General features: G+C 41.0%; 1 protein-coding gene across 1 annotated transcript in view; it reads right to left on the bottom strand.

The window, feature by feature from the left end:
- Positions 1-23,550, bottom strand: part of si:dkey-151g10.3 (serine/threonine-protein kinase WNK3) — a 56,405-nt gene extending 32,855 nt beyond the window's left edge. Inside the window, exons 1-2 of the mRNA XM_021318484.2 lie at positions 22,976-23,550; positions 12,157-13,309 (exon numbers count right to left, since the gene is read on the bottom strand). Coding sequence (XP_021174159.2) covers positions 12,157-12,852 — 696 coding nt within the window. The 5' untranslated portion in view covers positions 12,853-13,309; positions 22,976-23,550. The remainder of the gene's footprint in view (positions 1-12,156; positions 13,310-22,975) is intronic.
- Positions 23,551-24,508: the final 958 nt, after the last annotated feature.

Below are 24,508 nucleotides of genomic sequence, written 5' to 3'. Positions count from 1 at the left end.
CCCGCGAGCAGCAAGGTGTTGACCGCTGCTGTAAGTAGATCATTTTAGTTGGACATCTTATAAGTAGCTCCCAAGCTGAAAAAGTATGGACACCCCTGCTTTAAATAATAATAATAATAATAATAATAATAATAATAATAATAATAATAATAAAACATGTTCTTTAATACATAAACTCAATATGTTTTTTTGATTTAATAATAGAAAAAGTACAATACATGCAGCCCTTAAATTGCAATGTACAACTGGTAAAGGTTTCAACATGCTGCATAGTAGCTACACCTGATCTTTCAGACAAGTTAAAGAAGACTTCTTTTTCACCTTTACAATTTAAACCAGAGCATACCATGCTTAGTAGAGGATATTTTTAAAATGATTACCCTAAAGCAAGATGTGGAAGGAAAAAAAATGGCCAGAGGACGTGTGATGCAGTCTAAACAGAAGGAGAGTGTTTGTTGTAAAGAGCTCTTCCTCCTGTCAGCGTTACCAACGGTGTGTGAGATTCAGTTTGTGTGAAGAACTTGGGGTATTTTCAACAATATATATCTGGGGTAGTTAAAGTATGTGCAAGAGTAAGAAGTATCTTCGCTAGATGTAATTTTCTGTGGAAGAATGTGTTCCTAGCAGTGTAGTTTTCTTCTTAAAATAATACTTAGGTAAGCAGGTGGAAATTTAGATCTGATGCTGCATAAAAGATGGGAGAAAAAATTAGACGCAACCCATTTTCTTGAGATTAATACTAAAAGGTGTAAGCCATGAACTCCTTATGTCAACCCTGCTAGACAACTGTGTCAAGTGCCTCTGGGCAGGTGTAGTTAGAACACAGCTGTGAGCCTTTAGAGTGCTACCATTGCTTATTTGTTATGCAAGTAGAACTGTGACAGCTTCCTTATAACCCCTGTAGCCATTTGGTCAATGAAAACACATAAATATTGACACGGCATTTTTAAAAATGTCATTAACCTAAAATGCATTTCACAAAGTACCATTGCAAGCAATTTGTGGTAGATTGAAATATGTAAAAAGGTTTATGCAAAGCACTGAATGTGTAGCAAAGTATAGTATCTTACAAGGAATGGAGAATTAGAACATATCTAGTCCATCTGTATAAATATGTTATGTTATTTTAAAAAAACCTGAACATATTTATTTCAGGAAATGCGGAAACGGTCAAGCAGGACGAATAGCTTCCCTAATCTGAACCTGGGCGGTGTTACATTGTTGGACTTAAGTGTAAGGCACGTAATCTCCATAACGAACGCCATGTGCTGGTTCACATGGCAAGATTTCAAAATAATTGGTCGATTATTAAAGCCTTAAAGACACCACACGTAATGATAAAAAAAATTGTAGATATCACAGGGTTGCTCGTACAGCGTGTGGTGTCTGGTCAAATGGCAAACACAACACATGACACACAAACAGACTCAGGATCATTCAGATGTCAGACGGGAAATCATGCGAAAGCCTCTCAAGATCAAACAGACAATGTTCCCCGAGGCATTCTGATGGGCGTGTTGCAAGAGTATGGGGAGTCTGAGTGGCTCTTAAGGGCCATCCAAACCTTGCATGACTAAAGCAAGAGCCAAGTTTGCATCCTCAGCACAAAGTCGAGTCTGTTCCCAGTGCACTTTGGACTCCACTAGGGCCGATTCTTGACACCGATCCTGTTTGTAATGTTCGTGGACAGAATCTCAAGAAAAAGTCTTGGAAAAGAGTGTCCCAGGTTTGGGAACCCCAGAATCTCCTTTGCTTTTTACAGATGATATGGTTCTGTTGGCATCTTCAGGCAACGACCTTCAGTGTGCACTGGAGCGGTTTGCTGCTGATTGTGAAGCAGCCAGGATGAGAGTCAGCTAAGGCCATGATTTTAAACTGGAAAAGAGAGGATTGCCCCTCTGGGTCAGGGGGGTGGACAGACAAATTGGGGCTTTTTGCTGTAATATCGAGTAAAGAGCAGAGCTAAAAAATAGTTACGTTTCTAATTAGTAGGGATGTTATGAGATGAGCCGAGGCTTTGAAGCGTCTGTCGAGTAATGGAAGGGGCGTTTCCGAGAAGCACGTGTCGAGGCTCGCTTCATTTAGGTGTGGAGCCAAAATTGATGATGGCCAAAGCCTCCCTACCCAGCCGTGCCATGTGACTGCTTCGGAAAGCTTGCCTGTGAGTTTTGACGGGCATTTAAGCGCCTCAGTATTGAGTCAAAATGTGGGTGTTTGTTGGAGAGTTCCTGTAAGTTCAGGTTTTGGTAGCTTGGATAGTAGAGTTTGGATATCATTTTGGTACTTTGGAGATTTTAGGTGAAAGAAGGGACGGTAGCTTACAGAGATGGAGGAAAGGGGAGGGATTCCACCTATGTAGTAACATTTTTGACTGATTTCTCCCAATAAGGAGGGGTAAATCTAGGTAAATTAGCTTTTCAAGAACTGTATTTTTCACCGTTTCTTCATTTATTTATAGGTGAGGTACGCTAGCTGGCCTACAAACTGACATCCCTTTATTATCATCAGAGGAGTTCATCATTGTAGGAGGGTGCCTTTCTTTGCTGTCTCCATTTTGACGACCCTGCTGAGCTGTCTGCAGAGGAAATATTTCTACAGACAGACCACCTCATCAGGCAACTACGGGCAAAACTTACGATTTCGCAGTCCATGAGCATCCTATCCCTAGCTACCCTCCTTGACCCTAGATTCAAAGTCATAGGTTTTATGAGCCAGACTAAAGCCACCGAAGCAATTAAGCGACTGACCTCAGAGTGTGTGATCGTTATGGGTTCTAGACAGAGCTCAGAGGAAATCGGCCAGGCTTCCACCTCTCCTGATATCACTGGAGGTAATCTATCATTTTTACTTTTGAGATCACTCATTTCTATTATAACACTTGCTAACATGTTATTCTGTTTTTTCTTAGGTAGGGCTGCGCTTTATGGCTTACAAATAAAGTCTCCGATTTTTTTTATACCTAATCCGATTCATCGATTTTTTTATTCTTTTTTTTCGTTTCCATAAACAAATTATTTTAAAAGCTTTATTCCAAGCATTTCATCAAGGAGTTGGCCTGAATTTAAAGTGCAACTAAATACAAGCTGTGAATTGTGCTTGTAAAAAAAGATGGCGGCCTGCCGTTGTAAACAATGAAAATGTAACAAAATGTTTGCTGCTAGTTGTATTACACAATGAGCTAAGAACAAGCTTCACTTCAATTGTGTAAATTCAAACGAACTTAAAAATTAGTAAAAAAAAATAAAAAAATAAAAAATAAAAAAAAAAATACCGTGAGTAAATTAAAGCGGCTCGTATTATGGTTAAAAAAAAGTTTCCCCTTTTCAATATTTTGACAATATATTTTCCTAACATAATATTCAACCCAATGAGTGCATTTGCAAAACAAAATCCCAGTTTTCCAAAAATTAAATCTTAAAAAAAAAAATTGTAAATTTGAATTAATTGATTAATTGGATTTATTGCCCAGCCCTAGTCTTAGGTAATAAACTGTGGTATCGTTTGGACACAGGTGCAACGGAGGAAAGAAAAACGCAAAACGTAACTGCTGATGCCACAGTTGAAGTCCAGCTCTACCTTTCAGAGCCCAATATTAGCAGAATGGAAAATTCCTTGCAGTACTGGGAGAGGCAAAAACTACTGTGCCCCAATTTACACTAAATTGTTCTTGCATTTTTGTGCATGCCAGCATCATCAGTTCCCCGTTAACAACTGTTTTCAAAGGGGAGAGTAGTGTCTATAAAACAAGAAAAATTAATCATTATAACTTATTAATTATAATTTCCAAGGGCCTTAAAGGATACAAATACAGGCAAGCGCCACAGATTATATTGCTGACTGTGATTACGCACTCGGCCAGTAGGTGGTTTCATGTGCAAATGAAGCTTCGTGAAATGAACCCCTTGCTGAAGTGGTTCAACGCCTCATGAGGCCTCATCTCACCATCACTTTTTTAGTCAACCAGAAAAAGATTTGTCAGATCTGCTGGGTTTGGAGCAGGACCCAAACGCAGACAAAAACTGGGAAGCTGCATGATGAAAGAATAATTCATTAAATAAAGAAGCGTATAATTTACTATATCATTAATATTTGGATTGTGCTGTTGTTTTTTTTTCATGACCCCCCAAAAAAATCTTGTAACTTTGTTATCATGTAGTCCCTCTACAGCAGACTGTAGCAGTAACAGAAACTTTTTTTTTTTTTGGGACCAGACATCTGGCAGAGCAGAAGGTCAACCTACAGGTTATAAACAAGCCTCATAAAACACTGGGGTAAATGGACAGGATATGGCTTCCGGGGCACTTTTGGTAAATGTTAAGAGGTTCAGGTCATGAATACGAAAGCATGCGGGCCCTAAAACATCTATTTTAGCAAACACTGCATCAGTGTCGTACATCAGGGAGATTACTTTCAGGTTAGTCTCTTGTTTGGAGAAGTCACAGACGGATAACCAAGGCTTAGCGCATCATAGGGTCAACAAAAGGGGGAGGTTCAATCCTCAAGTAGGTATTTGTACATTTTTGTACATTAAGGAGGGTGACAATTGTGCGTTGCCATGCAGTATAGGCGTTGCAATAGAGTATAGATGTAAGTGTGTGAGCTAAGGCGAGAATTTAACTTCATATTCAAAAATTGGCCCCTGTACCATCAATATGCAAAGAGTCTTGTTAGCATCCATCAAGAACATTGCATCTCAGTTATATCAAGTTTAAAATCACAAACCAGAAACAAAGTATGCATTGAAACAATTCATCTGTTGTATAATACCAAAGGGACCACTACTTCACATAAAATTTGACTTAGAGGGCTCCTACTTTGTCATCTTAAACACTAGTTAGGGCATTGTAAGTACTTTGAATTTATTGATTCAAGAGAAGGATGTACAGCTAATGGAGCCGTTATGTGGTTCATGCTGTATGCAATAGTTAGCAATTGAATCTCTGTTGCAGGTCAAGTAATAAAAGGCCTTAGTGAAAGAACATAGCCCCAGGGACACTCGCCAACTGTCAGTGACCCGGATGGACCTGTGTCTGCCCAGTTGGATTGGATCAATTAAAATCTGGTCTGTTCAGTTCAGCTACAATCTATTTGAATTAGCTTCCTTTATTGTTAGTCACACATCAATGAGGTATTTCATTTATTTGACCTAACCTAACTATTCCTTGATCACCAAAAGCAAAATGAATCCACGACTTCTCATTTCTTCACCATTTGTCACACCAAGCAAAAGGATAAATGTTATATATAAATATTATACACCCAGTCGCTTAGCAAGCTTTCAAAAGTATGGGTGTGTGTCGACTGGGAAGGGATGGTGGCTTTTGGTATCACACAACAGGAACTCTTAATGCTTCTGTCTTATAAGCTATTACATGGGATATTCTGGTACCACTGAAATGGAAAGCTTAACATCTATATGGGTAAGGACTCTGTTACAATGACTTGGTTCTGGTTGGTTGGACTTATGGAACTGTGGGCAAGTAACAGCCTCATCTGAGTTATCTGACCCTCACTAAACCAAATAATCTGCAGCTTTATTATCTCTGACTTCTTCCACACGCTTTCCTTTCTGCCTGCCGTCCAGTTGTCTGCCTTTTCCTTTGACAACACCTCTGTCCTCTTCACTTTTGACCATATTACATAAATTAAAAAAGGAATTTGATATAGGCCTAAATACACACTAGACACAAATGAGCAGCTTGAACAGGAAAAGGTTCTCCCCATGACCCACACACATGCACCTATTGTAGCTGAAAGAAACATGTTTTTAGTTTATGCCTACATTTATTTCATTGCTTACCTCTGAACCGTCTTATCTCTTATCTTAAACAGGCATGGTTCATAGGCAAAGGAATGGGCTAAAATAAAATCCTCATAATTTTGTAAATATAAACAATATCCAATTCAACAAGGCATTAATGTTACATCAAGATTTTTTCTTTGCTTTCAAACTTCACTTCTAGGTTTTATCTTGAAAAAGGAATGAATTTTCTTATCTGCATTAATCTTTTTTGCATGGCACTAATACTGTCTGGTAAAAAGATAGTGGTAAACTTAATCGTAACAAGGGTTTGGCTGACTGGACTGTGAAACTACAAAAGTGTGCTTACTCCACAAAAACAACATTTAGGCTTTACATAAAACCTTGAAGGTGAATATATGTCGCTCTTACTGCCAAGTGTGTGCTCTCGACGTACCAGATTCTGTTGGGAATATGAACCTTGGCATTTGGACTACATGATAAAGAAAATCTTGTGAATTCATTAATATTGGTGTGATATATGCCTATTTTCCCCTTTCCTCTTGTTCTCATCTGTACTTCCTACACTCTAAGACATTTAGCATTTGGAGCAATGTCCTCTGAGGACGGTGTCAGCTTCTGCTGCCATGAGACTTTGTCCAACTGCCTAAATATTACATTAGGATGTAAAATGCAAGTTCATAACGTGCCAACAATTATTGCTCTCTAAACAGTCCTTTGTGATATAAATATTGCACACACTAACATCACAATGAGGATATATTTGTGATGTATTGCGCAGCTTGACACCAGAATTAAACATCATCCTAGCTAGTTCTCCTCATCAGTAAACAAACACATAAAGATAGACAGCAGCCAATCAACAGTCAGCCTCACTCAAAGCTGGTCTCGTGTTTTAAGGAACGACAGGAGTGGGAGGGGCAGGGTGGTCAGGCAGCCTCAGTCGGTCCAGAGAAACTGAGTGGCTTCAGTAAGCCATCTGTTTAAAACTGCTTGAAAAGTGTGAATGTTAAGACACTCGCATCTCAGATTGGTGCAGAAATAATGTGCATGACCTATATATGAAGGCCTAAGTCTTCGACACGGCTGACCTGGGTTCAATTCCGGCCTGAGGTCCTTTACCGTATGTTATCCCCCCTCTCTCAAACCCTCTTTCCTGTCAGCCTACTGTGTGAAAAACGAGCCGCTAGTGTCGTAAAACCGCAGAAAAAGAGTAAAAATACACAAACTATTCTTTAAAAACTAGCCCTGTATTTAACACAAAGCAGATATTTAGTAACCATAACTAAAAACAGCAAGACATTAAGAAGCCTTTTAAGTTTTTTTGGTTGTTCTTTGAAGGCATCAGATGTTTCTTAGAAACCATTTGAGAACATTAGAGAACCATTAGAGAACAAACCAAATAACATAGCGGATTGGTCAGGGATGAAGTTGTAGAGAAGTTCAAAGATGGACTGATATTAAGCAGCACCCCAAGTTTTTAATAACTCACACAGCACAATTCATCACCAAAAAATGGCAAGACTATGGCAGCATCACAACTCTACCAGGACACGGCCATCAATATAAACTCACAGGCTGGATAAGGAGAACAATAACCAGAGAAGCAGCCAAGAGGCCTTCACTAGCTTTGGGTTTCCCAGCACAGGTGGGTGAATATGTCAGCAGAACAACTATTATTTGTGCACTTCAAAAATCTGGCCTTTATGTGGGTTGCAAGAAGTAAAGTAATTGTTAAAAGACAACAAAAAAAATCATGTTTGCAGTGGTGTTGCGCCGATGGCATTTTTTGGCCCCGATACCCGATACCTGGCTGTGCAGTATTGGCCGATATCGATACCATCTGTTTGAAATTGATGTGTGTGTGTGTATATATGAAGAACTGCATACTACTTAGGGTAGTAGAACTTTTTATTGCCTCCCTGGAATGGGTGACAATAGTTGAATAAACTTTTGGCTCTCAAAGGCCAAAATAGTGCAACATTCGTGAAATTATAACATGTATAATAGTAGTGCAACAGTAAGACAGTAAAATGACATTAATAATTGAATAAACTCTTTTAAACCCTGAGTTTTGGCTCTCAAATGCCAAAATAGTGCAACTTTCATGAACCTGTATAACATGTATATTACTAGTCGGGAGAGAGAAGGCTGCGTTCAAGTGACAAACAAACATCAAAATGGTATCGGTGCCCTTTTTGTTGGTACTCGCCGATGCCGATACCACCATTTTAGTGCTGGATCGGGACCCCGTCTGATACTGGTATTGGTATTGGTACAACACTAATTTGCAGTTTGTCACAAAGCAGGTCAGGGACACAGCAAACATGTAGACTGAACCTGAACTATCTGGCCTAAATGCACACTGCACATTACCCTGGAAGCAACCGTGAAACACGTTGGTGGCTGCATCATCCTATGGGAAGACCTTTCCTTAGTAAGAAAAGGGAAGCTTTTTAGTCCTGATAGGATGTTGTCCTGCACAAAGCACATAACCTAGTGTCACTATTCGGAACAACAAAAAGGGGGTCTGTATTTAACACACAGAAGAAGCAATGCGGTGTCGACAGTCATAGAAGCAATAGAAAACTAGTTCATGGTGCAACTAATGTTATAAGTTGTATTTTGCCTTATACCCTGTATGTCCCCTTTCTTATGCCTCCCTGGGCAGATTTTTGATAGAATAAAAAAAAAAAAGATATGGTTCTTCAATTCAGGGGGCTGAATACAAATGCAAGCCAAAATTAAAAGATTTCTTTTTGTAATTTTTTTAAACCATCCATCGCTCTCCTGCCTGAAAGTTATTCAATACTTTCTCTTGGTATATCACATAAAATTAAATTAAAATCCAGTGAAGTTTGTGGTTGTAATATGACAAAATGTAAAAAACAAAAAACAAAAAAAAAACTTCTAAGATATTTGGCAAACTGTAATGTTTGCTGTGCACTGCAAACATTACAGTTTGCCAAATATCTAAGCTGGCATTCATTAAACCTCTGTCCTGATAGTTGCCCCGGTCCTTTGAGAGTGGTTGGGTTAAGCTTAGCCGGACCAGTCTGGGATGGCTGGGTTGAACCAGTCTGGTTTCTGCCGCCCGAGTTATGCTGTCTGTGCAAGGTTTTTGTTCCAGCCTGACAGGCACCCACTGTAATTAACTCCCTGGATCACTCTGCATGCTCACTCAAACAGACAAAAAGTGAACGGGGAAGGGAGGGGGGGTCAGGGACAGTGATAGGCAACCTAATTCAATTTGTCAGACAGACAGCAAGAGCTCCCACACAGAAAGCTACATACGTGCGCAAAATGCGTACAAACACCTCCAGCAAACAGAAAGGTGCAAATATATAGCTCTGGCCTTTAAGGTGTGAAGCTTCCTAGGGAAAGTGAAATAGTGAGAATGGTCTTTCCAGCTGCCTTTGGACAGCTAATACCCTACCTTGCCTAGATTTATGGTCAAAGAGGAAGGAGATTACGCTGCTGCTAGGCTGAAGTCTCACAGGAAACTAAACAACATCAGCTAAAGTGCTGGTTAGTCATGTGCATCCTTTAAGCTTCACTGCATTTAAACTGGAGCCATTGCACATATACTGGGCAGTGTTATGTTATTATGGCAGAAGTTGATTACATATTTTGTTATTGTCAGCGGTTTCACAGGAATGTTTCAACTGAAAAGTAACAATGCTACTGGTGCTACAGGGTCCTCTTTTCTTTTCAAAATTCGCTCAGATCATCCGCAAAATCTTTGATGCATCTCTAGATTTTTATTCGGAGGGACAAATTAAATAATAGCATGCCTCTAATAACAGAGACAGACTATAATTGGTATCAAAGTCATGTAATATTATTGTGGTCACTTTGCTCCACTTTAATGCCTCTGTACATTCAAGCTGTTTACAGGCTTTTGGAGGGTAGAGTAAATAGGACACATCACGTGTTCTGAGGCTAGAATGTTGCTCTGAATGGGAACTGGATCCATCTACAGGCGTGCGACCGTGTGCAACATGTGTGGAAAGTGCGCATGAGCCCGTGTTCAGTGTCTCTCTGAATGCGAGAACTTAGCCTTAGCTACCGCCTTCTGGGAGGGATGCCATGGTAATCCCCTGCTTGGCTCATCATCTCCCCAACTTAACTTGCACACTCACTTGTCCGCTCACCATCTCCTCTGGTTTCTGTCTTCTTTATACTCCGCCACTTTTTATTTCACTTTTAGCTTTTGCTCTACGCATAAAAAATATGGATTTATGCTTGGAGTATGTCTTTACCTGTCCAGGCAAGGGGTACCCTGCCTCTTGCCCGTTGTTCTCAGGAGACAGGTACCCAAACCCTCCATGAACACGCCATGGATGGACGGTAGGATAGATGTTTCCGTCTTTTTGGGCATCCTATTTGGTACCAAATGGCTACATGCTCGCATTTCACTCTGAACTAAAACACGTTAAACCCAAAGAAATATAAAGTGAGAGTACACGGTGTTAATGAAAGTATACAACCACAATACAAATAAAGTGAATAAGCAGTCCAAGGAGGCTGGTTTGTTGTTGGTCTGATGTAACATTTTAATCTCAAATGAGATGTTTTCATAAGCTGTAGGCGTCAAATATTTCTAAACAACAGAGGTAGAAGCTTTAAAACGTCAGTCTGATGTACCTGAGCTAAGTATTGTGTTTTACTTAGTCAGTTGAGCTACTGATATAAATACATTTCTAATTCACTGAACGTGACTCTCATATAATCTGGCCTCTATATGACAAGAGGCATGTTGTAGAAGCAGCGGCTTGCTACTGACATGAGGCGGATTCAGTAGGTGTTGGGGGTAATACCAGAAAAGGTCAAACAGGGGCACGCCTGCTGCTTGTTAGTCCAATAGACAGAGGCTGATCTTAAGGATTAGCCAAGGCTCTTGTTTTGGAATTAGCTCCCAACCAAACACATGACTGACTTTGCCCACAAAGCAACAGTCAAATCGAAGCGCTTACCATAACACTGCTTTCTATTGTGAGGCTAAGATGAAAAGTCCATCTCACACCAAATGTTTAATTCATACAGTTTACTATGCTTTGTATTAATTATAGGAATAGCTAAATATTGTTGGGTATAGAATGTAAAGTCTAGAGGAGTCCACTCAAGCTGCATTTCATTATTTTCCTCCCACTGCAAGGTTCAGGCATGACAAAGAGTTTCATTCAGCCACTATTAGACCCTCAGGAGCTTGCAAACGTATAAATAGCTCTAGAACCTTTTCCACATTTTGGAAACTATGAACATTATTGTACTAAACTGGGATTTTATGCGATGGACCAACACAGAGCATAGCGTATATTTCTGCCTTGGAGGAAAGCTTAAAAAGGTTCTTTAATCTCAGTATAAATACAGCTGTTCTGTGCGGGTCTCACCGGATTGAATCAGAATCAGAATCAGAAACAGACATACTTTAATATGTTTTGATAGTGAAAACATTACTGAACAAACATCATCACAAAGATGGAGGAACACACCAGACAGCCTAGGGATAACTTTCCACAAAAGACTGAAAGCAGGGATAGATTTTAAGAATATACCAAGCTTTGAGCATGTCACATATAAATGCACACCTCGCATGGATAAGGTCTACATGCAAGCTCAGTGCAGAAAGACTCTAACCTGACCCTAGCCAAATGAATTTCGCTCCGCCTAGCACCACTCCTCCATCTGGAACAGATCCATAGGAATGGCGTTTCAGAAGGCTGGGCCTTATCAAAAATCCTTATCCATATGATTGGATAAGCCACTTGTCTGTCATCTTTGTCGACGTGCTATTTAAACCACTCACACCGAAGCCAACCCGTGACGCTGATGAGAACGTCGCAGGAAAAAACAAAACTTGCCAAATCCGATCAGGAGAAGGGCGAAAACATGGTTTCCACCAACAAAAACCTTCAGAGCCGTTCTCTAATGAAACAATATTAGGTAGATTGGACAACAAGGAAGAAATAGCAGCATCAATGTTAACGCTTGCTTCCTCGATGCAAGCCGCCATTGTTGTCTGAATCAAAACAGTCTCACGGTCGCTTCTTCACTACGTCACATCTATGAAACTCCAGCCCTGCGTCCTGATTGGCTGGAAAATAAAATTGGTTGAAGAAATCACTTTCTATGGGAGAGGTCCCAGATGGATGTGAGTGAAGCTAGGCGGAATGAAATTCATCTGGCTTGTCAGGTTAGAAAGACTCCAGACTGGGATTTGAAGCTATGTTTCTCCATTTTCATTTTTGTTGGTGAGTAAAGCCGGGCGGCCCGCCAGGCTTATAATACGCTGGGACAGTAGGCTTGACATTCATCTTGCACGTGGCTGTGCCTGCTGATGAAGGCTCACCAGTTGAATATTGAGTATTATCAAGAAAATACTTTTGCCTTACCTGTAGTTCACACCAGGCCACTTCCACCCAGGTCTCTGTGTCTAGGCCTTTGTACACCGTCTTAAAGGCTCCTCTGCCCAGTTCAATGTCAAACTTAAGAAACCTTCCGCCGGGAGATGTGGCTACCGCCTTCATCTCTGCCTCCTCCTCCTGCTCACGGTCCCTCTCTCGCACACTCGGGGTGGGTGCGGACGATGGAACATCTTTTCCAGGCTCTTGGCCCTGAGAGGGGTCACGCCCCAAGGCTACGCAGGAAGAGGCAGCTCCTTGTTGATGGCCACTGTCAAAGACTGAATCTGTGGAGCACAGCTCCAGGGGGGGAGCGCTGTGAGGAGCGTCGGGAGGCATCACTGCCTCATCATCTGCCTCCCAGATCTCCACGCTCTTCCTGAAGAAGCGCTTTTCCCGTTTCAGACGTCTTTGACCAGTATCGACAGGTACTGAAGGCAAAGAGGCTAGATGTGGGGTCTGTCCAGGCTTCTGGAAGGCATCTTCTTCTTTTCCTCCTCCTCTATCATCTCCTCCTTTCTCTGTGTCCATTTGAGCCTGGGAGGAGGGGAGGCCCAGAGAGGAGTTAGGTGTCCTCTCCCTCTGTTGGTCTGTCCTGACCTCTCGCTCCTTGTCCTCCTCCTTCTTTCCATCAGCTTTCTCAGAAGAGTCCTCAGTGCCTGTGGGCTCTCCTGGGTCTGTAGCCATGGAGAACGATCTTTCCCAACCCTTCTAGACCTCCTCCTCCTCCTCCTCCACACCTTTGCTTCTCCGTCAGTCTCCGTCTCTCTGTCTTTCTGTGGTCAAACAGGCACCACTTTTGGTCTGAAAGGTGTTTTATCCGTGATTCACGTTATAGTTGGTTTAAATTCTTGACTCACTCTGCTTCTTGTTTACTCTTTCCTTCTTTATCTCTTTTCTCTGCTGCTATATAGTAATTGAAAAGGATGACAGCACATGAGCTCAAGAACAGCTTTTGTCTTCAATGTCCTTATTATTAGGTTTCCTACATATTTTTAAGAATCCACTTGCATAGCAGAACTCAAAGAAACCCTCAGGTCTGTGAGTGCAGCTCACTAATCCAGGGTTCTTCACACCTCCTGGGAAAGATGAAGAGCTTTATTAGCTGTTTTTTAAATTTATATCAGAAGATCTTCAAGTGAATCTGCAAGACAAAAACAAAACAAGGTATTAATATTCAGCTATGCACTGGATAGAATTTCTAACCTGCTAACATATCTGGGTATCTAAAGTAAAGGTAAGAGGCAAGCCTTCCACTACCAGTCAAAGTTTGGACTCACCTTTGTCATTCAATGGCTTTTCCTTATTTCTATGACTTTATACATTGCCGATACTTAGTGGAGACATCAAAACTATGACTGAAAAGTATATAGAATTATGTCTTAAACACAAAATTGTGAAAAAACTGCCAACATCTTGTATGTTTTAGCTTTTTCAAAATAGCTCTCGGTTGTTTTGACCATTGCTTTGGTCAGTCTCTGTCTTCTCTCAGTGAGCTTCATGCGATTAATCACCTGAAAGGTTTTCCAACTGTCTTGAAGGAGTTCCCAGAGGTAGTAATAAAAATAAACACAAACCACTGAATGAAAAGGTGAGTCCAAACTTTTGACTGGTAGTGTACTTCCAGTTACCATGTATGAATTTAATCTTAAGCATTTATGAATGTGCCTTATTTGTAGGCCTTTCACCAAAATGATCTGAGGTATAAATGAACAGTGACTGCACAGTAATTAAAAACATAAATCTTAACCTTCATAAAGTTTTAACGAGCAAGCTTAATCAATCATACAGCCCTTGTTTATCAGCTTTTTGTGACTTAAACTGTGTTCAACAGCTCCATTAGTCAACAGAGAGCTGCAGTCAGTGCACTGCAATTGCAACCATTAAAAATGGATGACGATCTAGGGGCCAGTTGGGTGTAAATAATTCATAAAAGGAGTGACTGTTGAACTGTACTGGAGTGACGACAGGACATCTGCAGTAGAGATCTGATAAACAAACAACTAACTACTCATAACCATGACTCCACAGGCCTCAGCCAAGAGAAATCATCAGCGCATCTTCGCTCAAACAGCTAGGCATGTTGACCAAAGATGGTCAACTTGCTGCTTTAACAGTAGCTATGTTTGCAAGCACAGAATTTCACAATCGGATTAAAATGTATTCGGATTAAATAATCGGACTGTACCATTTAAATGGACACACAAACAATGAATCCAATCATAATGTGTGTATATGCACCCGGCTTTATTCAGAACAGAACCACTCTGACATGCGCAGTTAGCAAATTCGCCTAAACCAAACACAGAAGAAGAAGTACTTCAGTCTTTGCTAAATAACAAAAAATAGTCAACAAAGCAGTATTATAAGAGTTTGTTTGTCTTCTGGCACCCAGGCTGGACTTGCACGATGTTCTAATTACAGTTGAAACGTTACAGAGTAAGCAACAATTTTAAGCTCTTATTTTTTTGAATGGAAAGGTTGTATCAGGAGCCATGACAGTTTTGCTTCTCGACGTATTTCCGCTACTCACCAATGCAGAAATACGTCACGTTTACGTCGGGCACACATGCGCACTCTGGCTAGTACTCGGAATATTCTGAATAATTTGAGCCTGACAATTGTTTAAATACACGTTGATCGGATTATCAATCGGCATACACCTGCCCTCTCATTCGATTACAATTTCATTCCGATTGAGATAAATCTGATGATAATATTCCGATTTTTGGGCTTACATGACGCTTTTTCACTCCGATCGGCCATTTATTCTGATTACTTTTGTCCATGTAAACGTAGCTGTTGATTTTGGTTGAGAAGAACAGCCATGGCGTGTAAACTATAGCACTCTTGTTTAGGTTACTGTTTTAAAACTACAGTTGGCAAGGCAAGTGTAGTGTGTCTGATAAGCAGCTGACTGCAAAATAGCTTACTGAGCTGACACCTCAACTAATTAACCAACAAATAGCAACTTGTTATATTTGTGATCCTCAATAAAGAGCAGAACAGCAAAAAGGGATTATAAATTGTACAACAGGCACTACTACTGCTATAGAGTAGGTGTTTATTCTGCATCACTTTCTAAGTCTATGTGCTAAAATAAAAATGTCAGTCACTTTTATAACTGTAATAGTCGGTGTTACATTAGGATTAGTAGTAAAAATAGAAAACATGGTGGTGTACATTTTGGTTTAAAATATTAGTATAAACACAATGACACTGTGAAACAATATTTTTACCCAATGTTATAAACCCTGCAGCTCTCACATACCATGCAGGTCGCACATTTCCACCATTGCTACATAATTAATGAAACTGTCTGCTACTCAGTATCACAGAAAATACCCAACCACAACATTCCTTAATCCCATGCCTCTCTATGCAGATGCTATGCCATGCATTTCAAGCTGTTACGGATGTCATTGCGTCGACTTGTTAGATGCTTCAAACTGAATGTGAAACTGACAGCATGACCTACATTATGAATAATTTTGCAACTACGGGCAATCACTTGATTACTTGGGAGCACTGGTGGACCAATAAGCTTTTATTGTCAGATGATCAGCTGATTCTTAAATATAAAAAGGAATCCCTCTCCCGATGCAATAAAAGCATAGACCTGACATGATTTGATGTTCCCCAAAATCCACCTGAAATCCTCAACTACACCAAACATGTCTTTCAATGCGCCAACACGCATGACAAGACAGTGAAGGGTGCGACAACCTCTTTGTTGGCTGCTGTTTCATGAGGGTGTCAGCATGCCCAACATTACCCTGGAGACAGTTTCCAGGGGACAGAGGTAGACAATCACTTACAGGTCCATTAAAGAGCTTATTCACCATTCTAAACATAACGAAAGCAAGCAAACTACGGTAAAGAGACAGCTCCTGCATGGAAGAATGTGGTTAGACTGGGAGTGAAACTGAGCAGTAAAAACAGAGAGCAAAAAAGGTGGTAAGAAGATCAGGGAATGAACACACTTGCTATTAGTTTAAAACCCAACCAATTTTATTTTACAGATTATCACTTGAGACTTTCTAGTCCTTCTCTTTGCACCTGAGTAGAACATCGCTGGCACATCAAAACTTTCAAGGCATACAGGACTATGAAGACATCAACCGGAGGACCCCCCCCCACGTCAGTCCAGACCTTACTCCATCCTGTCTACTAGAAAACCTCATTATTGTCTTTTCTCTTTCACAACGCGGTCATTTACACTAACATCAGGCCTATTGTGTCCTACCTCAAAGTGAACATGTCTGACAAGCAATGTCAGTAACTGTCAGTCGAAGGAAAATCACGGTATGTTGCGCCCAGACCGACTGCTGGGACACTGAAAAGCAAGAATTCCAGCTGAGCAGCATTCCAAGGACAAAGACACGTGCTGTAAAAGACAAAGACGAGTCCCTGATTCAACCCGGTGCCGCAACGCCACACATCTACATGTCAAACTATTATTATTGGGTTTGACACCAGCAATAAATGATGCATCAATATTTCCAAAATAGATCCCACAGCTTGTTTGCTTTTATTGTTAAAGGGACATTTTTTCAATTCAAAAACATGCCATATTATTAATAATTGTGCAGATTAGACCCACAGAAGCGCTCATTTGAGCATCTGGGATGCAGCATTGTGTCACTAAAAGAGCTTTCCAGTCCTGGAGCAGCTCCATGCATGGGGTAGGGGAGATTGTCATTTATCTGTATCATTTATAGAAAAGTTTAACTACAAGGAAAAATAAAATTCATCACGGTTTGAGAACAAATAGTTTATAGTACAAAATAGAAGTAGGAAGAGAAAGAATAGCAATGCATAAGTACAAAACACTGGTATGAATTGTGGGAAGGAAGGAGAAAATTGACTCAGAGATCCTATGGGGGTGGCTAGCCAGCTATTCTCAGAAAAAAGAAAATCGGTACATCTGACAGTGACTAAAAGTAAAGGAAAACAACAAAGTTATGGCAACCCATAGGGGACATACTGTAAAAATACAGTTAGTCTCTGGAGGTATATCCTAACAGTAAGTAAACGACCCGAAGGAGGAACAATACACAATAAAGGAAAAAGGAAGCTGGCATTTAAACAGGAGCTTATTTGCCTACGTCCGCAGGGTAAGGAGTTCCCATGAAAAGCCACATACCGAACCGAGTTTTCACAGCACATCAAACACGTTCAACTGCATCCCTCTCTCTGTCTCACACCCTCACGGTCTCCCTCCCAAATACACACACATGCACACGCAGACACAAATACTGAACCGCACCAGCCTGTCAGAACAAACTTTGTTGTTTTACACGCGCCCTCTTTTATTCGCAGAGGAAAAACACACACATATGCATGAAAACTGTCACTCGTCCGTCCTGTCCCCCCGTCCCCCCTTTCACTGCATGAATGCCGAGAGGAATTTCCTGACACCAGTCAAATGACCAAGCAACTGCTCATGTGGGCAAATGTGGTCAACTAAAGATGAAGATAATAAAAGCAGCGCTGCGGCTGAAGCTGTGACATCTCGCCCAGGCAAGCAAATTGACCGCCGCAGCATGCAGCGTACGTCTGGCTGACATGTCAGAATCATTCTCTCCTCGCATCTCTGTCGGCGCTCCAGTTCGTGAGAGCTGAACTTTTGCACTGAGTCTGCCTTTGGGCATCCTGGGACTCTCGGAGAAAACACCTGCAGCTGCCTAATAATCCCTGAAATGCGCAGCTAAAATCATCATGACATGTTTGCCTACTGAGTGCCAAAGATATGATCCTCTCTATACACACTGGAAAAATAGAATAAAAATAGGAAAATTCTTCTTGAAATGAAAGTATTTTTCCTTGATTTGAGCAGGTAAATAGGACTATTTGCCAATGGAATAAGATTTTTGCACTTAAAATAGGAACAATTCATCTCCATCATCTTATTTCAAGTGCAGAATATCTAGTTATCTTATTTTAGGGGTAAAAATACTCATTCCATTGGCGGATAATCTTATTTACCTGCTCAAATCAAGGGCAAATACATTCATTTTAAGAAAATTTGACTTATTTTGCAGTTCTCTTTTTGCAGTGCAACTGTAAAAACACATTAGGCCGATGCCGTTTATCTTTACTATAGCAGGCTGGCATTTGCTCTCTCAATAGGAAACAAAAGAAGAGGCACCACCTGAATATAAAAATATCCTTGTTATTTGCATCTATAGCAAGGCTTTTTTGTTGTTGTTGTTGTTTTTGCTCATGATCAGGCACTAAAAAAACAACAACTTCAAGTCGATTAGAGAAGTATCAATCAAACCAAACCTGGCTCCTTGGAAACCAATATAAAGAAGACAGCAGCGTGGATTCTTTAAGTCTTCCAAACAAAAACAGACTCTGACGTGGCTAATTAAAACGGAATAAAATACTGCGGTCGCGTTGTTCTTTCGCAGCGACCTCAGCTTACCAGGCAGCGGCTGAAAAATTAGAAGGGTCGATAGAATGAGAGCCGGAGGACTGTGTGTGTGTGCCAGCCATGTTTTTGTGACCGGCGGTGGGAGTGGGGGGGGGGGCATGCGGATGAAAAGAGTGAATAAAATGTGGTGGTGGTGGTGGGGGGCAGGAAGGGACTGCAGTTTGTGGGAGCAGGCGGACAGTAGAGTTTCTAAAAAGAGAGGGAAAGAGAGATGGCGCGAGGGAGGGAGGGGGAGGCTCAGTAGCTGATGGGGTTTGAAAAATGTGTGAGTGAAAGAGAATGAGAGAGAGATAAAGAGGAGGGGGGGGAGAAGAGACAAAAAAGTGGGTTGTTGGAGGGGTGGTTTGTCTGATAAAGTATGTGCCAATGTTTGCTGTGCACGACTGCAGCGAGCGGCTAAATCTCTGCTCCGACAGAAGCAACTACAGTTGTGTGCGGAGAACGGAGAAGAGGAAGAACGCTTTTAAACGATGGAAGTAAAAAGAAAACAAAAAAAAAAAACCAGGAGCTGATTACATTAGCATAGGAATAGTTTCCGCTCGTACGTCTCGCGCCACGGGCTGAGGGGGGGGAGCAGGTGCCGTCCAAGCTTTCTAATGTAATAAAACTGCGACGGAAAGAAAATTGACGGCAAAATATCGAACAATGAGTGAAATAAAAAAACACTCCGCTTCTTCTAATTAGCTGCATAGTTTTACAGTTTAAACATTAGATACAAGAGGAGATGGTGGTCTCTTGCATTTTCATGTCATGTTTTGTTTTTGTTCAGTTTGATAGAAAAATATTCCACTGACCAATTGGAATGCAAAACACTGACTCTTTGTTTTCTTTAGAGCGTCTTATAGAAAAACCTTGAAAAACACGAGAGCTGAAAGGTTTAGATCCGCACATTTATTAGCCTGATTTTGCACCTTAGTTTTCCTCACAAAGAGCAACAGCAACCTTGTTATAATTAGGGATGTCAATGTAATTTTATACATTCTCCTTTTTTTAGGGTACTGAAAATACATTTTGAAAGCTTTGAGAGTCATTTTCCATTTCAGAGCTCAAACACTTAACTGAGGAAACAAATGGCATTTGAAGCACTATGTAGTACATGTTGCAACCTTAATGGAGCATAACAGGACTATAATTGTCAGGGTTTTGATGGCCATAGATACTTTTTATAATGCTTATGTTTGTATTCTCTCTATACATATATATGTATACATATATACACCATACACACATAGATAATGATGCACATAAATATGCATATATATAATATATGATATAGGCAATAGATAGAGAGAGAGAGAGAGAGAGTAGAAGGACGAAGAGATACGAGAGAGAGAGATAAGAGAGAAGAGAGAATAGATAGAAAAAGGAGGATAAGAGAGGAGTGAAAGAGGAGTAGAGAGAACACACAGACAGACAATAGAGAGAGCGATAATAAGAGAGAGAATTATGATATAGAGAGATAGAGAGAGAGAGAAGAGATGAGAGACACAGACAGAGATAAGAGATAAGATAGAGATATAGTATACAGACAGAGACAGATATATAAGAAACACACACAATAAGAAGATAATAGATAGATATATATATATATATATATATATAGATATATATATATATATATCTATCATATAATATATATATACACACACACACACATGTAATACAACACACACATATATATATATATATTATAATATATATATAATATATATATATTATATAATATAGAATAATACATGTATACATGTATATAGGTATATAGATTAAAACATTGTGTTGGCCTGAGAGGCCCAGTATTTGAATGGTTTAAATCTTATTTAGAAAACAGAACTTTCTCAGTTCATTTTGACCAATGCTGTTCTGGGGCCAGACTTTTAAAGTGCGCCGTTCCCCAAGGCTCAATTTTAGGTCTCATTTTGTTTATTTTATATTTATTGCCTCTTGGTCAGATTTTCCATAAATCTAACGTTTTTTTCATTGCATTTTGCTTATTGAAACTTTAAGGTCATTTGTAAATGTATGCCTGGATTTGCTTCTCAATGGTTATTACATTCTGTTTGCAACACTGTCTGAGGCCTTATCACCTGTAAGCTGCAGCGCTTTGCACATAATTCTGTAGCTTATCAGCAGACAGAGTGAGCATGGTCAAGCTGCACCAGGGGGTCGGCTACATTTAACACGTCCGCCTGTCTGGAAACTGAAAAACAGCAGCCCCCGTCTAATTGCGTTTAGATAACTTAGTGAGTGGTAGAACAGCAATTTGTTTTGGCTGAGGTCAAATCAAAGCCAAATTCATACCTGCTTTGCAACTCCAACTTCTCCATGCGTGCTTAATTCGATGCTCGAACCTGTCTCCGTCCCCTCCCAATTCTGCTCTAGTCTCACAGAGATTTACAGCAAGAGATGGAGGCTGAGTAATGTGAGAAGACAGAGGAAGCACAAGGTCTGAATGCTGCTGGCCGACATTCAAACGGGCTCTGAATGAAGCGGCAACTTCACTGATGATGTTGGGTCCCTGCAGCTCAGCTGTTGATCACACCGATGGATAAATACAAAGAGCGCAGTTCCTGAGAGAGGCCGCATTTAACAGGCATGACTCACAGCATCTCTGTACGCAAGCCTTGAAGACCTCAGCAGCTTTCTGATGCAAGCACATCAGCAATGATAAAATCCCAATTTAATTTAAAGTGGCCTGCAAAAGTTTTCATACCCGTTCATATTCTGCTATATAACAACCATAAACTTCGATTTATTTCACCAACACGGAGTAGTGCATGACTAAATATAGTTCGATCTAAACCCTTCTGACATTGCTCTCGTTAGGTTAAGAGTCGTCGTTCTGCTGGAAGGCCAACCTTGCAGTCTATAATGGGGTTTTTCTTTCAGAAATGCAGTTTTCACCTCCATCCTTCTTATCGCTAACTCTAACCAGCTTTCTTGGCCCTGGTGGGGGGCGGGGGGAAATCCCACGGCATGATGCTGCCACCACCGTGTTTCACAGAGGGAATGCTTTCCTGTTCCCTATAGATGAAAAGCAGCCCAGCAGGCTCTACTTCGAGTTGTTCATAACATTTAATAACTTACACTGAACATGTTTCCGCAGAATTGTATCTCGGCTCCACAGTTTGGGTCAGCATCGATATGATCTCACAAATCCACCTAAAAATCTGTCTATAATAGAATTGGCCAGAGAAAAAACTTACAAAAAGACCAGCGGGATAAACGTCTGAGCAAGTCGTTCATCAGCACATGTTGCTGCTTCCGTGTCTGCGAGAAATATCAAATGCCAGCCGCTGGAATCAAACAACACAATTGATTGTTCTCGTCCTATTAGGGAAACCCAAGGCTCACAGAAAAAGAAGGAAAAAAAAAACAACAACAACAAGGACTTTTGTGTAATCCAGGTCAAGCATGTGAGACTCGAGTGTAGGTAGCAGCACACACACACACACACACACACACACACACACACACACACACACACACACACACACTGTACTGTTCACTGAGATAGAGCAGAACAGAGAGAGAGAGAGGGAGAAAGATGTGTGTTATCTAACCCCTCTCGGTTGTTCTGTTCGCCTTTCTTCCCCTCAGTGAGCAAAACCACCCAGATGAAGGTGAAAGAAAAGCTTTCTAATCAGCCAGGATTAAATAATACCTGAGCAGCGTTAAATAGTCCGGCACATGCCGAACTGAAGCCCTTTCACTCCTTAACGAAGCCCCCGGCGTGGATAAATGATGAGGATGACAGCGATTCAGCAGCTTAGAGGAATTAGGGAGGAGAGGATTTGCTTTATTCATACAAAACAGGCTAAAACTACACGCAAAAAATTTCCAAAAACGCAAAAAACTACACATTCACGCTTCAAACATGTATGCTTTTTGTTTAATATTTCTACGGGTGTCATGCGGCAGGGAGAAGCTCGGGCGCGCGGATCCTTATGTTTATTTATAGGGTCCAGCAGCACACGGCAGAGGGATGTCTGGACCCGGAGGTAAACACGAAACACTGCTATTGGCTAACAGCGAGCTCAGCTGACTCCAGAAAACGGCGTACATGAGAGGTAAAGTGCGGGGAGAAGGCAGGGCGACAGGCAGCACCACTAATCAAAAACCAACAACACACCTGTCCTGGTCCCCCATGTCAGAGGTGCGACCGCGCGTCAAACCCTACAGCAGCTCCCGGTTTATGATGAGGGCCCGTCTCCTACGGCAGGGTCTGCGCTACGCTGAGCATTTCACACGGAATACGCAAGTTTAACCCCTGTGCCCAAATCAGACGGCACCGTATAGCAGTGTCATAATAACAAACATCTACGGCGTTATAACAAATAATAATAATAGGATACATAAATAAAAACAACTCACCTAAACGTAGCGTCCGTCCTGCGTGGTTTAATTTAAAAAGCACATCATTTAGCCTGGATTTGTATTGCCTATATACAACCGTCCGGATGACCAAAACAAGATTTTGCATCACGTTTTTTTTTTTTTATCTAAATATTTTCATACTGGAAAACAACACATTTTTAAGAAAAAAAAAAAAATTGGGGCTCCGAGTCTGTCATTTTCCCCCGGCTGCTTGCTGGAAAAGCCCTCCCTCGAACCGGAGCCGTCGAGCTTCGGTGTCCGCGTGTGGCAGAGCGGCTGCGAGCGAGCAGCTGGCGTACGTGTTCCAGCTCAGACGATGCTGCTTAGCGTCGGTTCACACATGTCTATCACCGCCCCATCCATCCACACCGGCTGCTCGGTTTGTCGGCTTCGAGCCGTGTGCGCTCGGTCGGTGACGGTAATCCGGAGAAAGTCGGTAACTTGTGTTCATCAACGCTGACAGGAGGAATCCCAACGGTCAGCAGCAGGTTCGCGTGCGTACTGGCAGAGAGCGCGCGCTGGCACGGGGATCATCATCATCATCAACATAACGCCTTAAAAGGTGAGCTTCGCTGCTGCCGCCACTAGAGGGCAGTGCGCCACCTGTTTATGATGCCTATGTGTTTTTACCATTTCCTCAGCACAATTTTAAAAACGCTCTTAAAAAAAAAAAAAAAAAAAACAACGCCAGCATACCATCACCCCAATGAACAAAATAGTCCGATTATTTAGAAAGAAAAAATAGTATTTGGACTTTACAGAGTTAGGTGCACAGTGGATCAGAAGCTGAATCAGCTTTTTGTGCACACAAGCAATGGATTTCACTTCAGTTACACACTCTCAGTGTGCAGACATTTAAATATAGTTACATATTCTAAAGCACATGTATTGCCTACAGATTTGTTATGGTGTCCAATATAGATGGACATTCGTTTTACACAAGTTGGAAGGAAACTAGACAATATGCCCGTCTTTGTTTGTCAATAGAATAGCTGAGTAATATGTCTGCCAAGTGTTCATCGGAGTGACAGCCTGGGGAAGAAATGGTATTTGAGGCAGCTGTTTTTTTTTTGTAAGCAGAACTCTGTAACGTCTGTGTGAAGGTAAAAGTTTGAACAGATGGTGCCCTGGGATGTGTGGGGTCTGCAGACATGATTTATCTTTAGCGATGAACTCCAAGTCTTTGAGAATGGAAGGCCTCCTCGCCATTACCCTAATCATCAATCCTCTAGAGATTCTCTATCAAATTTAATCTGGAGCTGTGACTGTGTCACTCAAAAAACGTTAGCATTACTTCTAATGACAGAAACATTGTAAACATAAATGCCAGGGGGTTTGATTAATTATGGGTTTATCTGCGTGTGTGTTTGAGCAAAAGGATCTTTAATACACTGTACATTTTGGAGGCAAAAATATTAACTAAAAACACTATAGCAAGAAGAAGAACAACATGACAACTGAAAACTGTATACAATTATACACAAATAAGTACAGGCGACTCAGGAATAACCTCAACAACATGTACTATAA

This window comes from Fundulus heteroclitus, chromosome 1, assembly GCF_011125445.2.
Source record: "Fundulus heteroclitus isolate FHET01 chromosome 1, MU-UCD_Fhet_4.1, whole genome shotgun sequence".
Classification (NCBI taxonomy): Eukaryota; Metazoa; Chordata; class Actinopteri; order Cyprinodontiformes; family Fundulidae; genus Fundulus; species Fundulus heteroclitus.
This window is presented reverse-complemented; position numbering and strand designations above follow the sequence as displayed.